Here is an 18,151-nt window from a genome sequence, read left to right as displayed (position 1 = left end):
AATTGTTAATCGTTTCGGGCCCCAGGGCTGGGGTTTCGGCCCTACCTTTGCGTGGGGGAGCATTGGTGATGCTGTACCATAGAAACGAGTTTTTTTCCCTCGAGTGGGAAATATACTAAATATAAGAATATATAGGTCCTATATTCTTCTACAAAACAACCAGGGATCTTTGATTACACGCATTCATTCACTGTATGCTTATCAGCAGTTCGCTTTTCCCTAAAATTGCACGTGTTCTGGGTGTACAGTGTACAATTTTTTTTTCGTATATAAATGTTTGGTTTCAATGCTGGCGGGAGTTACTAACACAATATTCGTTTGCAATTTACATCTCGAGTTCCATGGTGCCCCGCGGGCTTCTCATTGAACACTGCTGTTTTTCTTTCCCCACACTTTCAACGGGACGCACATCATTGGGAGGATGAATAGTGAATACAAGAAATGGCGAAAAATAATATGACAACGGCATTCGGCTGTGGATGTCTTGTTAGCCAAATCCTGTTTTGTCATCCCCAGGGTTAATGTGCTAACGCCAGATGTTTTTGGATGTGTGTGCAAGCTTTTCATCAATTGATGGGTTCCGGGGAAGGGAGTCAAAATTTAAATAATCGATTAATATTGATATCGATGACATTTGCAGGGTGAAAGTGTTACATGATGATGTTGTGCGGTTACAAATACAACGCTTCAACAGTCGAAATGCCCAACGATGTGGCTGAGAAAAAGATGCCCATATCCAATATGCATGGAAATAAAAAGTGTTTATTCTCAGCCTATTGTGTCGACGAGGAGTTGTTGTTGCAAATATTCATCACGGCGTGCTATTGCAACATTCGGTTCGGGTAAAGAAAAAAAAATTGTGATTTTTCAGATCCACAACAGTGTACATGTTGTTACTTTCTTTGCAATTACGTTTGTTCTATCTCTCCTCAATACACACCTCATCGACCGTGATTGGTGCATTTGTGTGCGTCAATCGATTGAATTCAATGAATAGGTAGTAAAGATTTCCGAATGACAATGGTGCTTTGTTTCGGAAAGAATTAAGAAATATTGATGTTTTTTGGTGAAAATTACAGAGTGGAGAAATCGTTTATAGGCACCTGTTGAAAATGAATATAATCGTCACAGAAACGATTGTCATTAGCCTATAAATTGCGTTACTGAACATTGATTCTTCAGTAATTCACCAATCCCGTGTTCGCTCTTCCATCACACAATTATAGTCTCTTTCTTTAAAGTCATTACTTTCTAAGAGAAAAAGTCTTACTTACTTCACTTAAGAATCAAGGCGTGTTCCACCGCAGAAATGGCATCGGGACACTTCAAGCTCGCAGTTTTATTGCAAGTTTTGCTGCGCTTTATTTCCACATCGCAAGCAAAAAGTGTAAATTTTTATTTATTGTTATTTATTGTTATTTTTCTCTTTTGGTTCTTGTATTTTATATATTTATTTTTGCTCACTAACTTGCTCATTCACTGCTTCTGTGCTCACTTACGCACTTATTTAGTTTATCGCTTCTCCTATTCTCCCTTGCTCATTTATTTGCTCCATCGCCATTCCTAATCTCTCTAGCTGATTTATTTACTCAATCGCCATTTCTACGCTCACTAGCTCACTGATTTGCTCATTCAAATGAGACATCAAGTGGCCAAAGCAAAGAGCAGGTGAGCACATTGAGGAAAAGATTGCAGGAGTAGTGAATGAGCAAGTGAGCATAGGAATGAGTGAATGAGAGAGAAAATTGGTGAGTAAGTGAGCATAATAGTGCCAATTAAGTAAGTAAGTGCGAATGGGAGTGAGTAATTGAGGAAATCAGTTTGCAGGGAGTGCTCACTGACTCGCTCATTATCTAGCTATAGTCGTTGAATTGCATGTTGGTAAATTGCGTGGAGGTGAGAGACTGGAACCTGAACTGATGGGTGTAAATATGGCCCATACTATTACGGGTCGGATGCACCGGCGTCGGAAGAAATACACACACACACACACAGTTCCGTTTAAATAATATCATTCATCTGTAGTATAATGGTTCGTGCACTCGCAAGGGCAGGTTAAGAGACGGTGGTTCGATTCCCTGCAGAGGTAAATGAAGAAATTTACCTCGAAAATTCATCTCCGGTAGGTATACAATTATTGATTAATACCTTGTATGAGAAATGACGTCGTTTCTCTGAGCAGAGTATGTTTGTGCTCGGTGTCTATTCTCGTCAAGTGTTGATGGTAAATCCGTTAATTTTCTTAGATTCAAGAAGCTCCGCAGGTACCTTCGCTGGGTTTATCAATTAGGGAACCACGCATCTCGAGATACGAACACGTTCAGGAACTACGTAAGAGCATGATTTCTTATGTAACACTTTTAACAGAGTGATATTGAGGGGGGTCATTCAAGTATTACGTTATCATCGAGGGCGAGGGGTTTTTCGGATTTGCTGACTTTTGATAATGTGGGGAGGGGGGTTTTGAGGTTACTTACGTCATCAACCACCACTTTTTGAAGATATGAAATATTCTAAGCTGCTAACGAAATTTTTCTGACAGGGGAGGGTCAGTGGTTTGCTGACTTTTGCTGACAAGTGGTGGGGGGAGGGGGGTCAAAAATGGCTGAAAATCTGCTTACGTAATACTTGAATGGCCCCTAATCAAATTTTTGTGTTAAGTTATATTCCAGTTTTGGTTTTCGTTCACTCACATGTGAACGTGTCTTTATGAAACAGTGCATGAATTCATTTCGTTGCTATTGCAGGACCATTTTGCCATTGTTCCCTCGCAGAACCACAACAAATCGTCGGTGGAAAAGTCGCTCCTCAAGGGATGTTCCCTTTTGCTGTGAGTTTGTGCTGTATTCTAAGTTTCTTTAACAATAATCCGGGAATCAATATATCTGTCAGTTATTATTCATTCAATTGATATTTTGGATCATGTATGACGTGAAAAATCGAAAAGGTGACGTATTTCATCGTCGATATCAGTGCAAGCTATAAATTGTCGAGCTATAACTTCCATATAATTTGACGAGCATTATTTTGAATTTTGTAACTGCGATAAAATTTATCAGAGTGAATAACTGTGCAAATTTTATTATCACAAGGTCTACGTTCAATCGGATACAGTCGAAGGGACAGCATCGAAAAATCACGCTGGAGGTAATGATTGTACTGGGACATTACTCACGGACAGACACGTGTTGACGGCTGCTCACTGTGTATTTTCGTAAGTATATAAATTAAATACAAGCGTGATTCAATATCAGACATGTGAGCTGAAAGTTGTGAACCTCCACCCTTGATCAAATCGAATAAATCAGCATTTCTGGAACCATGGACCATCTCGAGGTCCGTGACGACCGCAGACAGTAGTCAATACTAGACTATGTCACTACAGTAGACTATGACAGTAGTCGTACTCTTTGACTCTTTTATCGCAGGTATTACAATAGCTAATAACAATGATCTTCAATCTATGACCCGTGGGTTAAATGTGGCTCTCGGGGCTTTTTGAAGTGGCCCGCAGACCATTTTCAGAAGATAGTTACTTCACAGAGAAAAATGAATAAATTAAAACCAAAAAATACTTTAAATAGCACTGGCCAATGAAATCTGTACTGCTGTATGTAGAACTGTGAGATACTTACCAGGTTCAGTGCTAACGGTGTGCGCATCAAAAGGGTCGTCGTAATGAATTCGTGAGACCCGAGGTCACACTTAGGACTATGATTTCCTAATATTTCAATAGGCAAAATTCAGCATCCTGAATTCTGGCATGATTAGAGAAAACTGAAATGCTGAAAAACACCCTGATGAATGAAATAATTTTACAATAATTAAGTAAAATAATTTCATAATTGATGATGAAAAATGTAAATTAACGAAAAGAAGTTACAGAATGGCTGTAAGATACGTATAATTGCAGAACTACTGAGATGAATGATTGCAGTATTTGTGAAAAAAAAATAATTTCATACTCTTGATGAAAATTTAAAATTGATTCGAAAATAATTTCAGAATCATCCGAACAAATTCCAGAATTAAGAAAAGAAATGGTTAATAAAACATGTAGAAATAGTGAAAGAAGCTGTTCCAAAATAAATGAAAGTTCAAATTTAGTAAAAGAAATAATTTGAGTGAATAAAAGTGTTCAATAACTTGGAGAAATCTGTTTAATAAACGGTAAAATCGCGGTATCACTTGGTAGCCCGAGGACAGCGATGGAAACTTCAATTGGCCCGCATTGTCCGTAAGAATGAATACTCTTTGTGCTCATCGGTTCCTAATAAATAAAATTCACTTTCATATACGAAGGTTCACCGTATCCCATCGACAAAAATGCTGGAAATTACGATCCCAAATACCAATTGCAGCGGGAAAATTCTTTTTTTTTGGGAAAAAAAAATTATGCCAAAAGTGCTAAAGCGCAGGGGAAAAAAGGGCTAAAAAACGCATTTTAAGGAATAAAAAAGTTCATCATCACGAGGCGGTCGTGTTTCATTGGAAGAAATTGCGAATATAGATAGGGGGGATCTTTAAAAAAACATTGCCAACTGTCACCAAATTGGTGATTACGTCATAACTTGGAAAAGTCACCAATCATTGCTAAAATTGCAAAAATTACGAAGTGATGGGGGAAATGAAGGACTACATTAAATTGCCGTTAATCGAAATGTAGTTCACGGGGGAAAATGTTGAACAATGCCAATATGTGCGATGAGTATGTACTCTTTTAAATTATAACCATAATTATATCATAAAAAATTTATAAGTTATGAAAATCATCTTGCATTCACTATTTCAGTAAAGACTACAAATTCCAACGCGGTTCGTTGAAAAACTGGGGAATAATATAAAGAAAGACAAAAGCGGCCCAATATAAGTGAAAATGTCACTTATAGTCACTATACTCATGTTGTAAATCATTGATCCGTCGAATTTTTTAGATTTATCGGTGTCGCTTTGGCACAGAAATTTCGAGAAACGCTGGAAGAAATAGTGAAACCTCTGTGCGGCGGCTAGTGATTTATGACCGAAAAGTGTGATGCGTCCAAAAACGCGCATGCGCCTACAAGAAGAATGTGTGATCGGAGGAAGAAAAAGAAAGTGTTTACGCGTCCAGTTAACACGTGAGTTACGATGATGTGAAAAACTATCTCATCTTAATTTAATTTCCAATTCTAATAATTGACTGCAATGGTGGATAATAGTAATTTACAATTTAGTATAATTCTGCGAGTTGACACATAAAAGAAAATACTTTTTTCAACCACCATTTCTGTTATCTTTAAAACGCTTGAGTTAGGTAACCAAAGGTGACCGCCACGTTTTTACGAGCCTTAAGGCTGAAACACAATACACTGACGTGATGTGACTCGGCGTAATTTCAGAGATGTAAATTCTGATTCGTACAAATTTTGTGACGTGGGAATTTCACGTCATATGAATTCAACGTCACAGAATTTTCGCGAATTAACGTTCACAACTTTTCTGACGTGACGTGATAATAGCGTCACGTCAGTGTAGTGTGTTTCAGCTTTTAGGGTAGTGCCTACAGACTAATCTGTCGTGACGTGGGACTACGTCTCATTAGAGTAGCGTGTGTGTGTGTGTGTGTGTAGCCACCTTTACTCTACATTTTACATCTACTGTACGTAATGCTGAGCTTACATATTTTGCAGCTCACAAGAAAATGGTTCATGGGTAACGTCTTAAAAAAGTTTTGAAAAAATTGTCACTGATCCAACTCATATAGATATGCATAAAAATATTCGAAGGAATTGTAATGGGTCACTTGAAAAATAATCTAAATATTTATATTTTGAGAACGCCTCCAGGCCCAGAATCAACTTTGAAATCCCGCAACCCTAGAGCAACGTCAATCAAACAAACATTACGGGATCAAGTAAAGCACAGAAAAAGAAAGAGGGTAAAAAGTAATAACTAGCTCCTATATATATATAATTTATGTTTTTCTATAATTTTTTGGGGCCCCGTGGGTCCTCCCCGCCAGTGCAAAAAATATTTGTTTTCTGCACATTCATTTTCCTATTACACGGATTATAAAAGTCAGCCTCATATTATAAGCACCGGCATTTTTCCTTTCGAGTATCGAAGCATTTTTAAAGCGCACAGGGCAGTTAGTTAACCATGGCATACCGTTGTGGTGCATATGGTCATTTCATGAGCGCGATCATGTAAGCGCGCAGCTTACGATTAGCATTGCATGTCTTTATGTGTGGAATGTCCGCAGCGTCTGATTTCTGCAGCTTCAGATTCGATCACCGAGACGAACGTTTTGACCCAGGCCACATGATGGCCGTCTGAATGTCGTCGTAGTCTCATCGCGTCCGAACAAAAACTTAATGAAAATGTACAAAAAATTCAGAAAGAAACAAAGAAATAGAATTGAAAGTAGCGTATGATGAAAATGTTCAATACACAACTAATCTTCCAAATTACTTCCTATTCAAAGAAATTACAATACAAGCAGACTTGAAATTATACAATGACGCTATATTCGAGACTCTCGTCCTGATGGTCTTAATGAGACTGCAAACGTCAGACACTGTGTTCCTATCAGTGTGTTGAATTCTTATATAAAATGCTGCACCGGTATCTCAGTATATACATGATCTAATTGTACAATTTCATTCAAATGCAATGTCAGTTCCGAAGGAGAACATTGTATCACTTTGATCATCGGCGAAGTAAATATATTGGACGAAATCGAGAGGCTAACAAGTTGTCCAGCTAAATACGTTATTCATCCGGATTATAATAGAACAACAGCTAATAACGACCTCGCACTGATCGAGCTTGACACACCCGTCGACTTTGGATATTATCGGTCCCGTGCAATCCCCGTCACAACGGCCAAGTTACCAACAAAAAACTTTGCGCTGCAACCTGGAACATGGCTAACTGCAGTTGGTTGGGGTCGCCGATTCACAAACGGTAAAACTTTTTCTTTAATGATCGTAATTTCAGATGCTTTCATAATGTATCCAATTATATATTAATGAGATTTATAGTTTAATGAGATAAATACTCTCATCGAAATTCATATGAATTAATTTTGGCTGAAATTTATCAAGATACTTTTGTTTGCGACTGATTTCTTTTTCAATTGATTGATTTAAAAACACAATTTTTATTTTATGTGGATTTCTTTGAGTTTAATCCTTTTTTCGGGATGTCTGACATTTATTTTTTCAGATTCAAAACCGCTAGACATTTTGCGATATGTTCACCTTCCAGTGATTCCACCCGAACGGTGCGATGAATTGTTTGGGGCAGAGGAAAACAGAACGATAAGATTTTGCGCCGGAGAAATCCTGAACTATGGTACTTGCTCTGTGAGTAGACTACTGCAACAGAATATAATATCATAGATAGCACAAAACGTTCAGGCAATACGAACAAAAACCTTTTTATACAACTAAACAACTTGCTAAAAGAAAGTGACTGGGAATAGATTATAAAAAAAAAAAAATTGGGATATGCTGAGCCATAGTATCACCTTATGAGAAGGGTGTTGCTAGTTTTTCTTAGCAAGTTCGCGTGAATGCAGTGAAAAAACAACAAAAAACAGATTATTAACATGCTTGAAAATACATTGCAATGACGTGCGAATTTTTTTGAAGTGAAACTTTTTTAGCGACATGAGAGGGAGCGATAAGATGGTCGGGTTTCAGCACTAAAATATACAGGACACTGTAAACTATGACACTGAAGAACTAAGGAAATACAGGGGTCCCAAACAAATCTGGGACCTCCCATGGCACGAACTATAATGACGCTCCAAACAATGTCTCTGTATATACATTGTAAACTGGGGGGCATTGTCTCCGACGCCTACGGTGTCCAACTCCACGCCCCCACCTCCTCCTCCAATGAATATAACTACTCGTCACATCATCTTTAATTCGTCAAGTAAAATATTCCCGAAGCACTGCAAATGCCTGCAAATAGTCAATTGCAGGTTTCCCACTCTGATTTCGATAAGCAATGCACCGCCATCTATACAGCACAATACAACTTTAGACGCGTTTTTCCAGAGAAATTTATCTTCAATAATACAAATACAACGCCACAACAGGCAAATTGCCCTACGAGGTGGCTGACTTAAGAACATCATGGATCCCCGAGCCATTTTATGGAGGCCCTACCTACTACTGCTACACCACAAATGCACCCTCCCCCCGCGGAACCCCCCAACGAATCGGTACATGCGGGAATATGCGTGTACGTGTAGTGAAACCTGACGTGAATATTTTTGTTTCCTTGTAATGCTTGTTATGTGTAGTGCTGCCATCTGCCACCAGTTTTTCAAACTATGAGTGAAGTGTTATGATTGAATGATTTATCGTTGTAGGACTGTTGCTCTCTGTGGCGAGACTTTTTAACGGGGAGATCGGCTCGCATTTGCGCCTTGAAGTTGGGAACCACAGAAAACCAACTTCAGCCGACCACCACTGTGGGGTTCGAACCCGGATCCTCGCATCGCGAGTCCGTCACAATAACCACTCGACCACCACAGCGGCAAAATAATCAAGCAATAAATATGCAATAAATAATCCTTTGTTCCGTGTGTCGTCATGTCGTTGAAAGAAACCGATCACCGATTTTAAATTACCTTCAATAAAATTTTAGTTAACCGTCTCCCTCCCCACCAGTTTTTATGATTTTCATATGACTACATTAATTGTGTTTTTGAAAATGACAAATACCTTTCGACTTGACGACACGCGTTTTGAAGAATCGGCAGTGTACTTTCAGTGTGTGTGTGTGAATTCTTGAAACTACTACTTTAAACGCTGAGAGGGAAACCCTCATCTCTTACCCACAATGCTTTTCGTGTGATTTATTTAGCGACGTCATTATAATCCATGTTTTCATTGGTAAGTTGTATCAGTGTTTACCGCACGAGAACTGTATGAGAGGGTTTCCCGATATGACGGCGATGCGAGTCCGCTTCAATTTTGAAATTTATCATTATTTTCTCATCACGCGGGGTGATAACGATGTTTCGTTTCAAATCATTTTTTACCCCATAAATTGTCGAAAGTAATTTTTTACCCCATATAAATTGAGAGAAAAATTATATGCGCACATAGTTTTTCTGTTTCTCGTCAACAGTATTCGGTATTACGCCAAATTACTGTATGTGCCCCGGCGCGAATGCTCTTTGCGTGATTATCAAGTAAAATTATGTTACAGCCGCATCACAAGCGATGGGGAAATGCTTCAGACAAACTTGAATATTGTTACGAACTATCGACGATAGATGGCGCGATTTCTTCTGATGGCTCTGAAAATGTCGAATTCAGTTGGTACCGGTTTCGGTCTGGCACATAGGCATGCGATTGGCGGAAAATTGGCGGGAACATTCTAGAAAGCCCCGCCTCTCCTGACAGTGGTCCAACCCCTCCGTACAGTAGCGCCGCCGACTAGGAAACTGTAAGATAGAATTTTGTGGAATGTTCTATTTCTCGAAGTTTCTGTCGGGGTTATAAATAGTGCGGCGCTCACAAGATGGCAGGCTAGACAGGCACAAGGAGATTCGGTCAGTTGTGTTTAAACTTTGCGAGAAAGTTGTTAGCTCTCTGAATAATCTGTAAATACGTGTAAATTGCTGTTTTGTAAAAAAATTTGTGTTTGTCCGTCGAACCGCTTCTTGTTTTGCAATCCCGAAGTCTTGTGGAAAATTATCCGCGACAATATGATTGCAGCCAGTGCCGTAACTAGGCAGGTGCAACAGGTGCACCCACACAGGGCCCACTTGGAAAGGGGGTCCAGAATGGGCCTTCTGTGCCCAAGAAAGAAGCAGAAGGGACCTAAATGCAAATTCTTGAACAGGAATGGCTAGTTACGGAACTGATTGCAGCATGGTCTACTGAATGGATCATGACTCTTAGTATTGATAAGTGGTGTAGTCACTCATTTTGGTTCGAACTATCTAGGCTTCACTTACCAGTGTAATGGGATTGCTATCCCACATGGAACTAGTCACCGAATTGGGAATTCTCATTGACGAATGGCTTAGGTTTACAGAACACAAAAAATCGGATAGAATGCTCTGTTTCATTCTTAACAGTTCTCTTAGCGTTCGCCTAAAGTAGGGAGGAGGGAGCTTCTCAACACATGGCCCGCGGACCACATTTGGTCCTCGAATTTCTTTTGAAGAGCCGCCAATCATTTTTAAAAAACAATTGAAAATATTTAAAAACGATTAATTCCGGAATAAAAGAAAGAAATAATTTCAGATTTAATGAAAAAAATAATTTCGGAATTATACTGAAAAAAAATAATTCTAGAATAAATGAAAGAAATAATTTTCGAAAAAATTGGTGAAAACTCAAAAGTTATAAATGAAATAATTTCAGAATTAATGAATATTCAGAATAACTGAAAGAAATCATTTTTAAATTTTTTAAACAAATAATTTCAGAGAGAATTATTGAAAATATAACATATACTGTGTATATAAATCAACGAGAGAGAAATTTTATCAAATACTGATGGAAATTATTTCACAATCAATTAAACCACGCTTTGCATGACGTGTAATAAAAATACTCCGGGATGAACAATTGAATTAAATAACAGTCTAAAGGCCGAAACACTCTGGTTAAAAACTCGAAAATTTCATCAGTGCAATCAGAAACAAAGCGGGAATCGGAAACATGCGTGCACTATCCGCATACCCTAAGACTGGGAGCACACCGGTTGGACACGACTAGACAAAACAGCTTTAGATAAGCTTTCTCATTGTTTTGCTCGCGTTTATTTATATGGTACAACGCACACCGATAAACTAGATAAATTTAAACGTTTCGTCACATACATCAATGTGAAAAAATATGCCGGGATAACACTATATTCCCCAGCACGACCCAACCCACACGGGTAAAAGGCTTATATCCCGGGAGGGACAGAGCATGGGTCGCGTCTGGTCTGACGGGATAACACTATAAAATATTTAGAAAATTTCTTTCATAAAACTTGAAAAATGCAACTAGTAAACGTATCGGTTTCATTCGTTGGAATGTAACCAATGCGATTATTGGTGGTTGAAAGGACACCTCACATTAAGTGACAACACACCGAGGTCACAAAATAGACAAGTTTTCTATGTGTGTGGCAAGACAGTTTTATTACTTCTTGTTTGCCAACTTATATATGTCAACTGATTATGTTATATCAAGCTCCCATCACTGAAAACATGGACGATTCGTTTTCCAATGGGATATTTCGGCCATTGCCTTTTCGGACATTTTGTCTAGAAGATATTTTGATTTCAAGTCCTATATGTCATGACGCTCAAAAATCAATCATGAATGCAAAAAAATAAAATAAAATTGGCGTTAAAAATGCCCACGTGGGTTATTTCCCAGTTGTCTTTGCCTCAAATCTCGAAAAAATTCACACAATTTTCATCCAATCTGTGCCAATTTTTGCATAAATGGTCGCACTTAAAATAAATGGGTTACATCAAGATCTTTTCAGAGCAAAAGCCTTGATGCAAAGAATATTAAAAATTGTCAAAAATAGAGAATTAGAATAGATTGACTGCGGCAAACATATGGCAAAGGGTACGCAGAATGCCGTTCGATCAAATTATAATGTATTTTCACACTCCATGATTCGGTTTCGATCGCTTGTAAAAGCATTCTAGGAGCATGAAATTCTCACCTTACTTTTCCTTCCCAATCGTTTTTTTTACCTGCAAATATCTCGCCGCAAGACACGCGAATAGTTGCTTTGATGATGTTACATGATACGTTTTTAGTTCCGTTTGGAACGCATCCTAATTACATAATTAATTATTGTAAGAGGGAATGATTATACAGTTGTCTTGAATATTTCCCGAAATATCGTTCGATTCTCACTTTATCTTTTGTCTTTAAAGAAAATTATAAAAAAAATCCATTTATTTTTTCAGGGAGATTCAGGAGGTCCCATTCTTTTACGTCATCCTGTGACCAAGGAATACATTCAAGTAGGTGTCACTTCATTCCATTTAGGAAAGCCTTGTGGAGAAAGAACTGCAGTGTACGTCAATGTGGCAGCATATTCGGATTGGATCTACTCCCATACCGAGAGTGCCTCCTGCACACCTTGTTTTATGGATGCAAATTGATCCTTTTCCTGCAAATTGATTACTTTTCCTGAAAAGATGAAAAACACGCTGATTTATATTTTCAATGGCATTTCCACACGGTTGTCATAAGTGGCTTTAAATACATTTATTGCAATTTTAAAATTAATTTTCCAATTAATATAATACTATGCTGTTATATTAAGGATGGCCATACGTCTTGTATTTCTCGGAACATCCCGTATTTTCACGTCATTTTGGCCATCCTGTGACTTTTTGGAAGATGTACCTTTTTTTTCTACGAAATCTCAATCAACTTTTATTCTTCATTTTGAAATCAAGTATTAAAACTATCTCTTCCCAACTCATAAACCATAATACGATAATTACGACTATCAAATAGGAATATTCATCTCACATATGGCCCATGATGCACATGCTACTAAATTCACAATTCTAATATTTTCCACGAATTTGAATGACTAATTAGTTAATCGATTATGATTTCAATTAGCATCAGGATGAAAAATAATTATAAATATAAATTCAAAATTTTACTAATTTTCACGTATTTCAATGACTAATTAATTAACTAATTATGATTTTAATTAGCATCGGGATCGTTGTGATTGATAAACGACAATCTCTCAAATTTATGAAAATTAGAAAAATCGCAATTTTACTAATTTTAACGAATTTGAATGACTAATTAGCTAACTAATTAGGATCGTAATTGGCATCAGGATCGATGTGATTAATAAATGACAATCCTTCGAATTTATGAAAGTTGAATAAATCGCATCACTAATTATCACGAGTTTGAATGAGTAATTAGTTAATTATGATTTTAATTAGCATCAGGATCACTGTGATTAATGAATGTTAAGATTTAAAAATTTATAAAAAATCAGAAAACTCACAGCATTTACCAAAGTGCGTGGTGAAAGTCCGAAATGTATTTATTTACAAGCGTTTTACCGTAACATATATCTATGTAATTATATATAATACTATATATATATAAATAATTAATAAATATATACATATATGTAAAATTATCGAAACAAGCTACAGTAGCGACATGGTTATGTTGATATTAATACAGCGCCATCTGTGATTCATTATATTTAAAAAAAGTGTGATTAAATATTATATATATATATATATATGTATGTATGTATGTATTTGTGTGTATATATAATATAAATATATATAAATAAAGTTTAACGTTGAGACACTGCAACAAGTTGCGGTGTGACGGCTCCGGCCCTATTTGTGGGATTGACTTGACTTGACTTTATTATCCAGGATTTTCAGCATCTAAGGCTGTTCCCTGTAGTGAAGATGACTCTTTCTGGTGAAACGCGATAAGCGATAGGACGCCTAACGGTGAAAGTTATAAGTGATAAGAAATACGCATGCCATTTTCTATTATAATTTTGCCGGAAATACGGCTCAAGATTTCCAATGCCAACTGTGACAAAATTGGTGATTACGTCATAACTTTGCAAAGTCACCGATCATTGCCGAAATTCCAAAAAATTACGGAGTGGTGGGGAAATGAAGGGCTACATTAAATAAATGTAGTTTGGGGGGGGGGGTTTGAGTAATACCAACATCTCTGTGAAATCGGATTCCAAATTTGATAATATTCCGGGAAGGAATTTGAGTAATATTTCTTTTAATTGTATTCTAATTGTTCTGGAACTTTGTCCAGGTCACTCATGTGATCTGTAAATATGTCATCACTCACTCGCTCTCATTTACTTACTTGTTCACTCATACGGTCAATCACTTGGTCATTCGCTTGATCACTTACTTGGTCACTCATACCGTCAACCACTCACTCCCTCATTTACTTGATCACTCATATGGTCAGTCACTCGGTCACTCATACCGTCAATCGTTTCGCCACTCATATGGTCAATCACTCGGCCACTCATGCACTCACTTGGTCACTCATACGGTAAATTATTCAATCACTATCACTTAGGTCACTCGTACATTCAGTTACTCTGTCACTCATATGGTCAATCACTGATCTGTAAATGTTCTTTGCGTCATTCAAATTATCTGTAAATGTGCTTTGCCTCATTTAAGTGATCTGTAAATGTGCTTTGCGTCATTTAAATGATCTGTAAATGTGCTTCGGGGTCATTTTAGTTATCTGTAAATGTACTGTGTTCTTCTTAAATGATCATCCAGTGCAAAACACAAGTTTTTTGCTAGTTTTATAAAAGGTGGCCAGACGTCCCGGTTTTTAACTAATCACTGTCACGACATCTGTTTGTGTCGGTTCTTGTCATCGCCTATTCAAATCACGGCACGATGACCATATTTCGTTAGAAAAATATGGAAGACTAGAATTTTATGAAGAAAAATACGGTATATCACTGAGAATGTTGGCAAAATTACAAACTGTGTCAAAATTTCTGAAAAAGGGACGAGTTGCTGATCACTTGACTGATCTACAGCATCTTCACAGATTACTTGATTATGTGTCCCGTGACACGTTTTCAAATCAACGAAGTGCCCCGATTCAAAAGGTTAGCATTGACTCTTGAGCTTCAGCGTAAGGACTTCATGACGTCATCATCGAACGAATGAGAGACGTAGACCGTGCAACGTCATCAGTTGTAGGAGGGGCGAACGAACGAGGAACGAATCATTGAAGAGATAAGTGACGTCATTCGTCAGAAGGGCCGTAAAACCAGATTTTTAATTTTCACTTTCAAAGTTTTAGTGACGTCATCAGATTCATCTCGTGACATCTTCTAATGATAAAGCAACGCAAAACAACTGTTTATTGATGATTTCTTTACTGGAATAATTATTCTCTAAATATTATTAGTTTTGTGGAGCAGAAGCCTCGAATAGCCTCCATTACCAGGACATTTTTTGAAATATTTGGAAAGAATATTCGATTTTTGACAGATGTTTTTCCGAGCTCATTCATGCAATGTTAAGTCAATGAGAAATTGCTTTTCTACATTATAGAACTGTCAGAAATGTCTCTTGCCCGAATCTTGCTCAAACTTGCAAAAGGAATTGGCTTTTAAATGCAAATTGTTTCTTTAAAGTTATTCAGAAATCCATTCATTCACTTAAATAATGTGTTTTCTGAAAATATGTTAAATACACACGCAGAATCAATTTTATTGAAACCAATGATCGCAACCAATGTCCTCTTTATTCTCTCGGTGCTAGGGCTAACTGGAAAAAATCAGCTTATCTGTGAATGTGCTTCGGGTCATTTGGGTGATCTGTAAATGTGCTTCGGGTTGTTATAGTGATAGGAGGGGTCGTCGTGATTGTTAAATGACTAGCTTTCAAATTTATGAAAATTAAAAAATTCGCAATTTTACTAATTTTTACAAATTTTAATCACCAATTAGCTAATTAATTAATATTTTAATTAACATCTGGATCGTTGTGATTGATAAATGGCAAGCTTTCAAATTTTTAAAAATTAGGAAATTCGCAATTTTACAAATTTTGACGAATTTGAGCGACTAATTAGTTAATTAATTAAGATTTTAATTAGCATCAAGATCGTTGTGATTGCGGAATTACAAGCTTTCAAGTTTATAAAAATTAAAAAATCCGCAATTTTACTAATTTTTACGAATTTGAAGCACTAATTAGTTGATTAATTAATAATTTAATTAGCATCGAGATCGTTGTGATTATTAAATTACAAGCTTTCAAATTTATAAAAATTAGTAAATTCGCAAATTTAATAATTTTCACGAATTTGAATGACTAATTAGCCAATTAATTATGATCTTAATTAGCACCAAGATCGTTGTGATTGTTAAATTACAAGCTCTCAAATTTTTAATGAAAATTAGAAAATTCCCATTTTCACTAATTTTCATGAAAGTTACGAAATGTCAGCTTTTACCGAAGTGCTTGGTGTTGCGTAAGCCATTATTCGTGTTGCTATTGTCCAATAGAGAACTCGTCGGTGTCGATATTTGATTCCCCATTTCGCTCCGCCGTTGTTTTGGAGCTGGAGAAGAAGTTTATTAATTTTTTCGGTTTGTTTTTCTATGTGTGGACTCCAAGTTAGTCTAGAATCTATGTACACGCCGAGGTATTTTAATACACCCCAATGGCTCCGCGAATCACCGGTTGAGAACCGCTGGTTTATTGCATTATTAAGTAACTTCATTTTATTGCTACCGAACTGCAGGATAAATTATCCAAGATATTGCCAATGTTTTTTTGTTTTTGATGGCGCTGTATCACGACAGTATCGCCATAACCATGTCTAGTGTGTGTAGCTTGTTTCGATAGGTTTATATATTTATTATAGTCCGTTTCAGGTTAACTTTGCAGTGAAGGGGAAGCTACGAGGGAACCGCATCACTCGTTGCTATGGGAACGAAAGCCTCTTAACCAATGTATCGATGCGCAGCCTCGGTAAGGTATGGCCGATTCTCGCCAATCTCACTGAGAAAAAATTTGCAAAAAAGTAATACTGTCGAATCCCGTTATAACGAACTCCAAGAGACCAGAGAAATCTCTTCGTTGTAACGAAATTTCGTTAGGGGGGCCGTTCAAGTATTACGTAAGCAAATTTTTAGCCATTTTTGACCCCCCCCCCCCCCCACCTTGTCAGCAAAATTACGTCATCAGCTCTGCCCCTCTGAATCTTAACGCATATTGGTGGGATCAAAGACGTACACCGGGGCGGGGTGTAAATCAAAAATTTATTTTTTCAATGCAAAAAAAATATTTTTTTTAAATTGAAATTTTGGAAGAAAATACCTTTATATGATATTATAATTAATCAATTTCTGTTCATTTTAATGTCATTTGAAGGCCATGAACTCAAAATTTATCTTTAATAAATTCATTGCGACCCACTCTCTAAGCCATATAATGGTAAATCCCATAAAGGCCCTTGGCCCAAATATGGCCCTGGGAGTTATCAGATGCGGCCTACCCTCTTCAAACCTAATTTTGTAAAAATGAACTAAGTGGCACATTTGCAGATCGCTCAAGTGTCCCGTGGTACAATTCCAGAACATTTAAGCGGCCCGTGGCACATTTTCAGATCACTTAAATGACCCGGGACGCAGTTTCAGGACACTTAAGCGATCCGTGACACATTTAGAGATCCCTTGAGTGACATGTGACGTAGTTTTAGAGCACTTAAGTGGCCCACAGTGCGGTTCTACATCACTCAAGTTACCCGCGGCACATTCTCAGATTATTTAAGTGATGCGTGGCACAGTTCCAGAGCACTTAAGCGGCCCAGACACATTTCCAGATCACTTGTAGATCCACGAAACATTTAGATATCAGACCCTACAGTGGCTCTGTAGGGCACTTATCATACGGGGGTGGGGGAGAATGTTACTTCAAGTGCCCACAAACTATCGAAAGGTTTTTCGCGTTTTTGACGCACCGATTAAGACGCCATTGAAAATATTTCATATTTTCATAAGATAAAATATTTCATATTTTCATAAAGGGTGGTTGATGACGTAAGATATCATCCAAACCCCCTCCCCGCCTGTCAGCAAATAGGAAACCCCCTCCTCCCCATCGATGCTGATGTAATACTTGAATGACCCCAATGTAATGGACAAACTTCGTTCTATTTCCCACTTCATATTGATTCACACACTATTTTCACATATATTTATATTCTAATGGTAATTTCTTAAGAGGGCATCTAGTACATTTCGATACCGTATAAAAATTTGATAAAATCTGGATAACGTCGGACCAAGGCAACACCTGTCCAAGTGTACTTAACGAATTTTCTTTCCAATTGCAAAAATACACGAGTTGGTCGCGAGGTTTAAATGCTTGAGTAAATCAACCGCTCCTGATATTCGCAAGCGGTCATCAAATACTTTCGTATAATTTCGTTAACGTTTTGTACCATTACTTGATTAAAATATTACTCATACACGCATACCTTTTAGAAATATCAACTACAGTATTAGTTATTAGAATATTGTATTTTATATAACTTATTATTCGGTTAATCAATATTTATAGTAGAATATTCGAAATAGGACACGAATGTCCAATGTAAAAGGG

The 18,151-nt window shown here is 37.2% G+C and overlaps 1 protein-coding gene across 1 annotated transcript; it reads left to right on the top strand.

Moving 5' to 3' along the window:
* Nucleotides 1-1,205: 1,205 nt before the first annotated feature.
* On the top strand, nt 1,206-12,535 carry LOC149065068 (granzyme D-like). Its single transcript, XM_089254422.1, has 7 exons — nt 1,206-1,387; nt 2,247-2,331; nt 2,748-2,830; nt 3,093-3,214; nt 6,659-6,945; nt 7,207-7,346; nt 11,936-12,535. Exons 1-7 carry the CDS (start codon nt 1,310-1,312, stop codon nt 12,131-12,133), a joined length of 993 nt encoding a protein of 330 aa, XP_089110548.1. The 5' UTR covers nt 1,206-1,309; the 3' UTR covers nt 12,134-12,535.
* The last annotated feature ends 5,616 nt before the right edge of the window (nt 12,536-18,151 follow it).

The sequence above is a fragment of the Pholcus phalangioides genome, unplaced genomic scaffold (genome assembly GCF_987345545.1).
Source record: "Pholcus phalangioides strain wild (caught in Gottingen) unplaced genomic scaffold, Ppha-v1.0 ptg000041l_1, whole genome shotgun sequence".
NCBI classification, from domain to species: Eukaryota; Metazoa; Arthropoda; class Arachnida; order Araneae; family Pholcidae; genus Pholcus; species Pholcus phalangioides.
The sequence above is the reverse complement of the archived record's forward strand: the minus strand, read 5'-3'. Positions and strand labels throughout refer to the sequence as shown.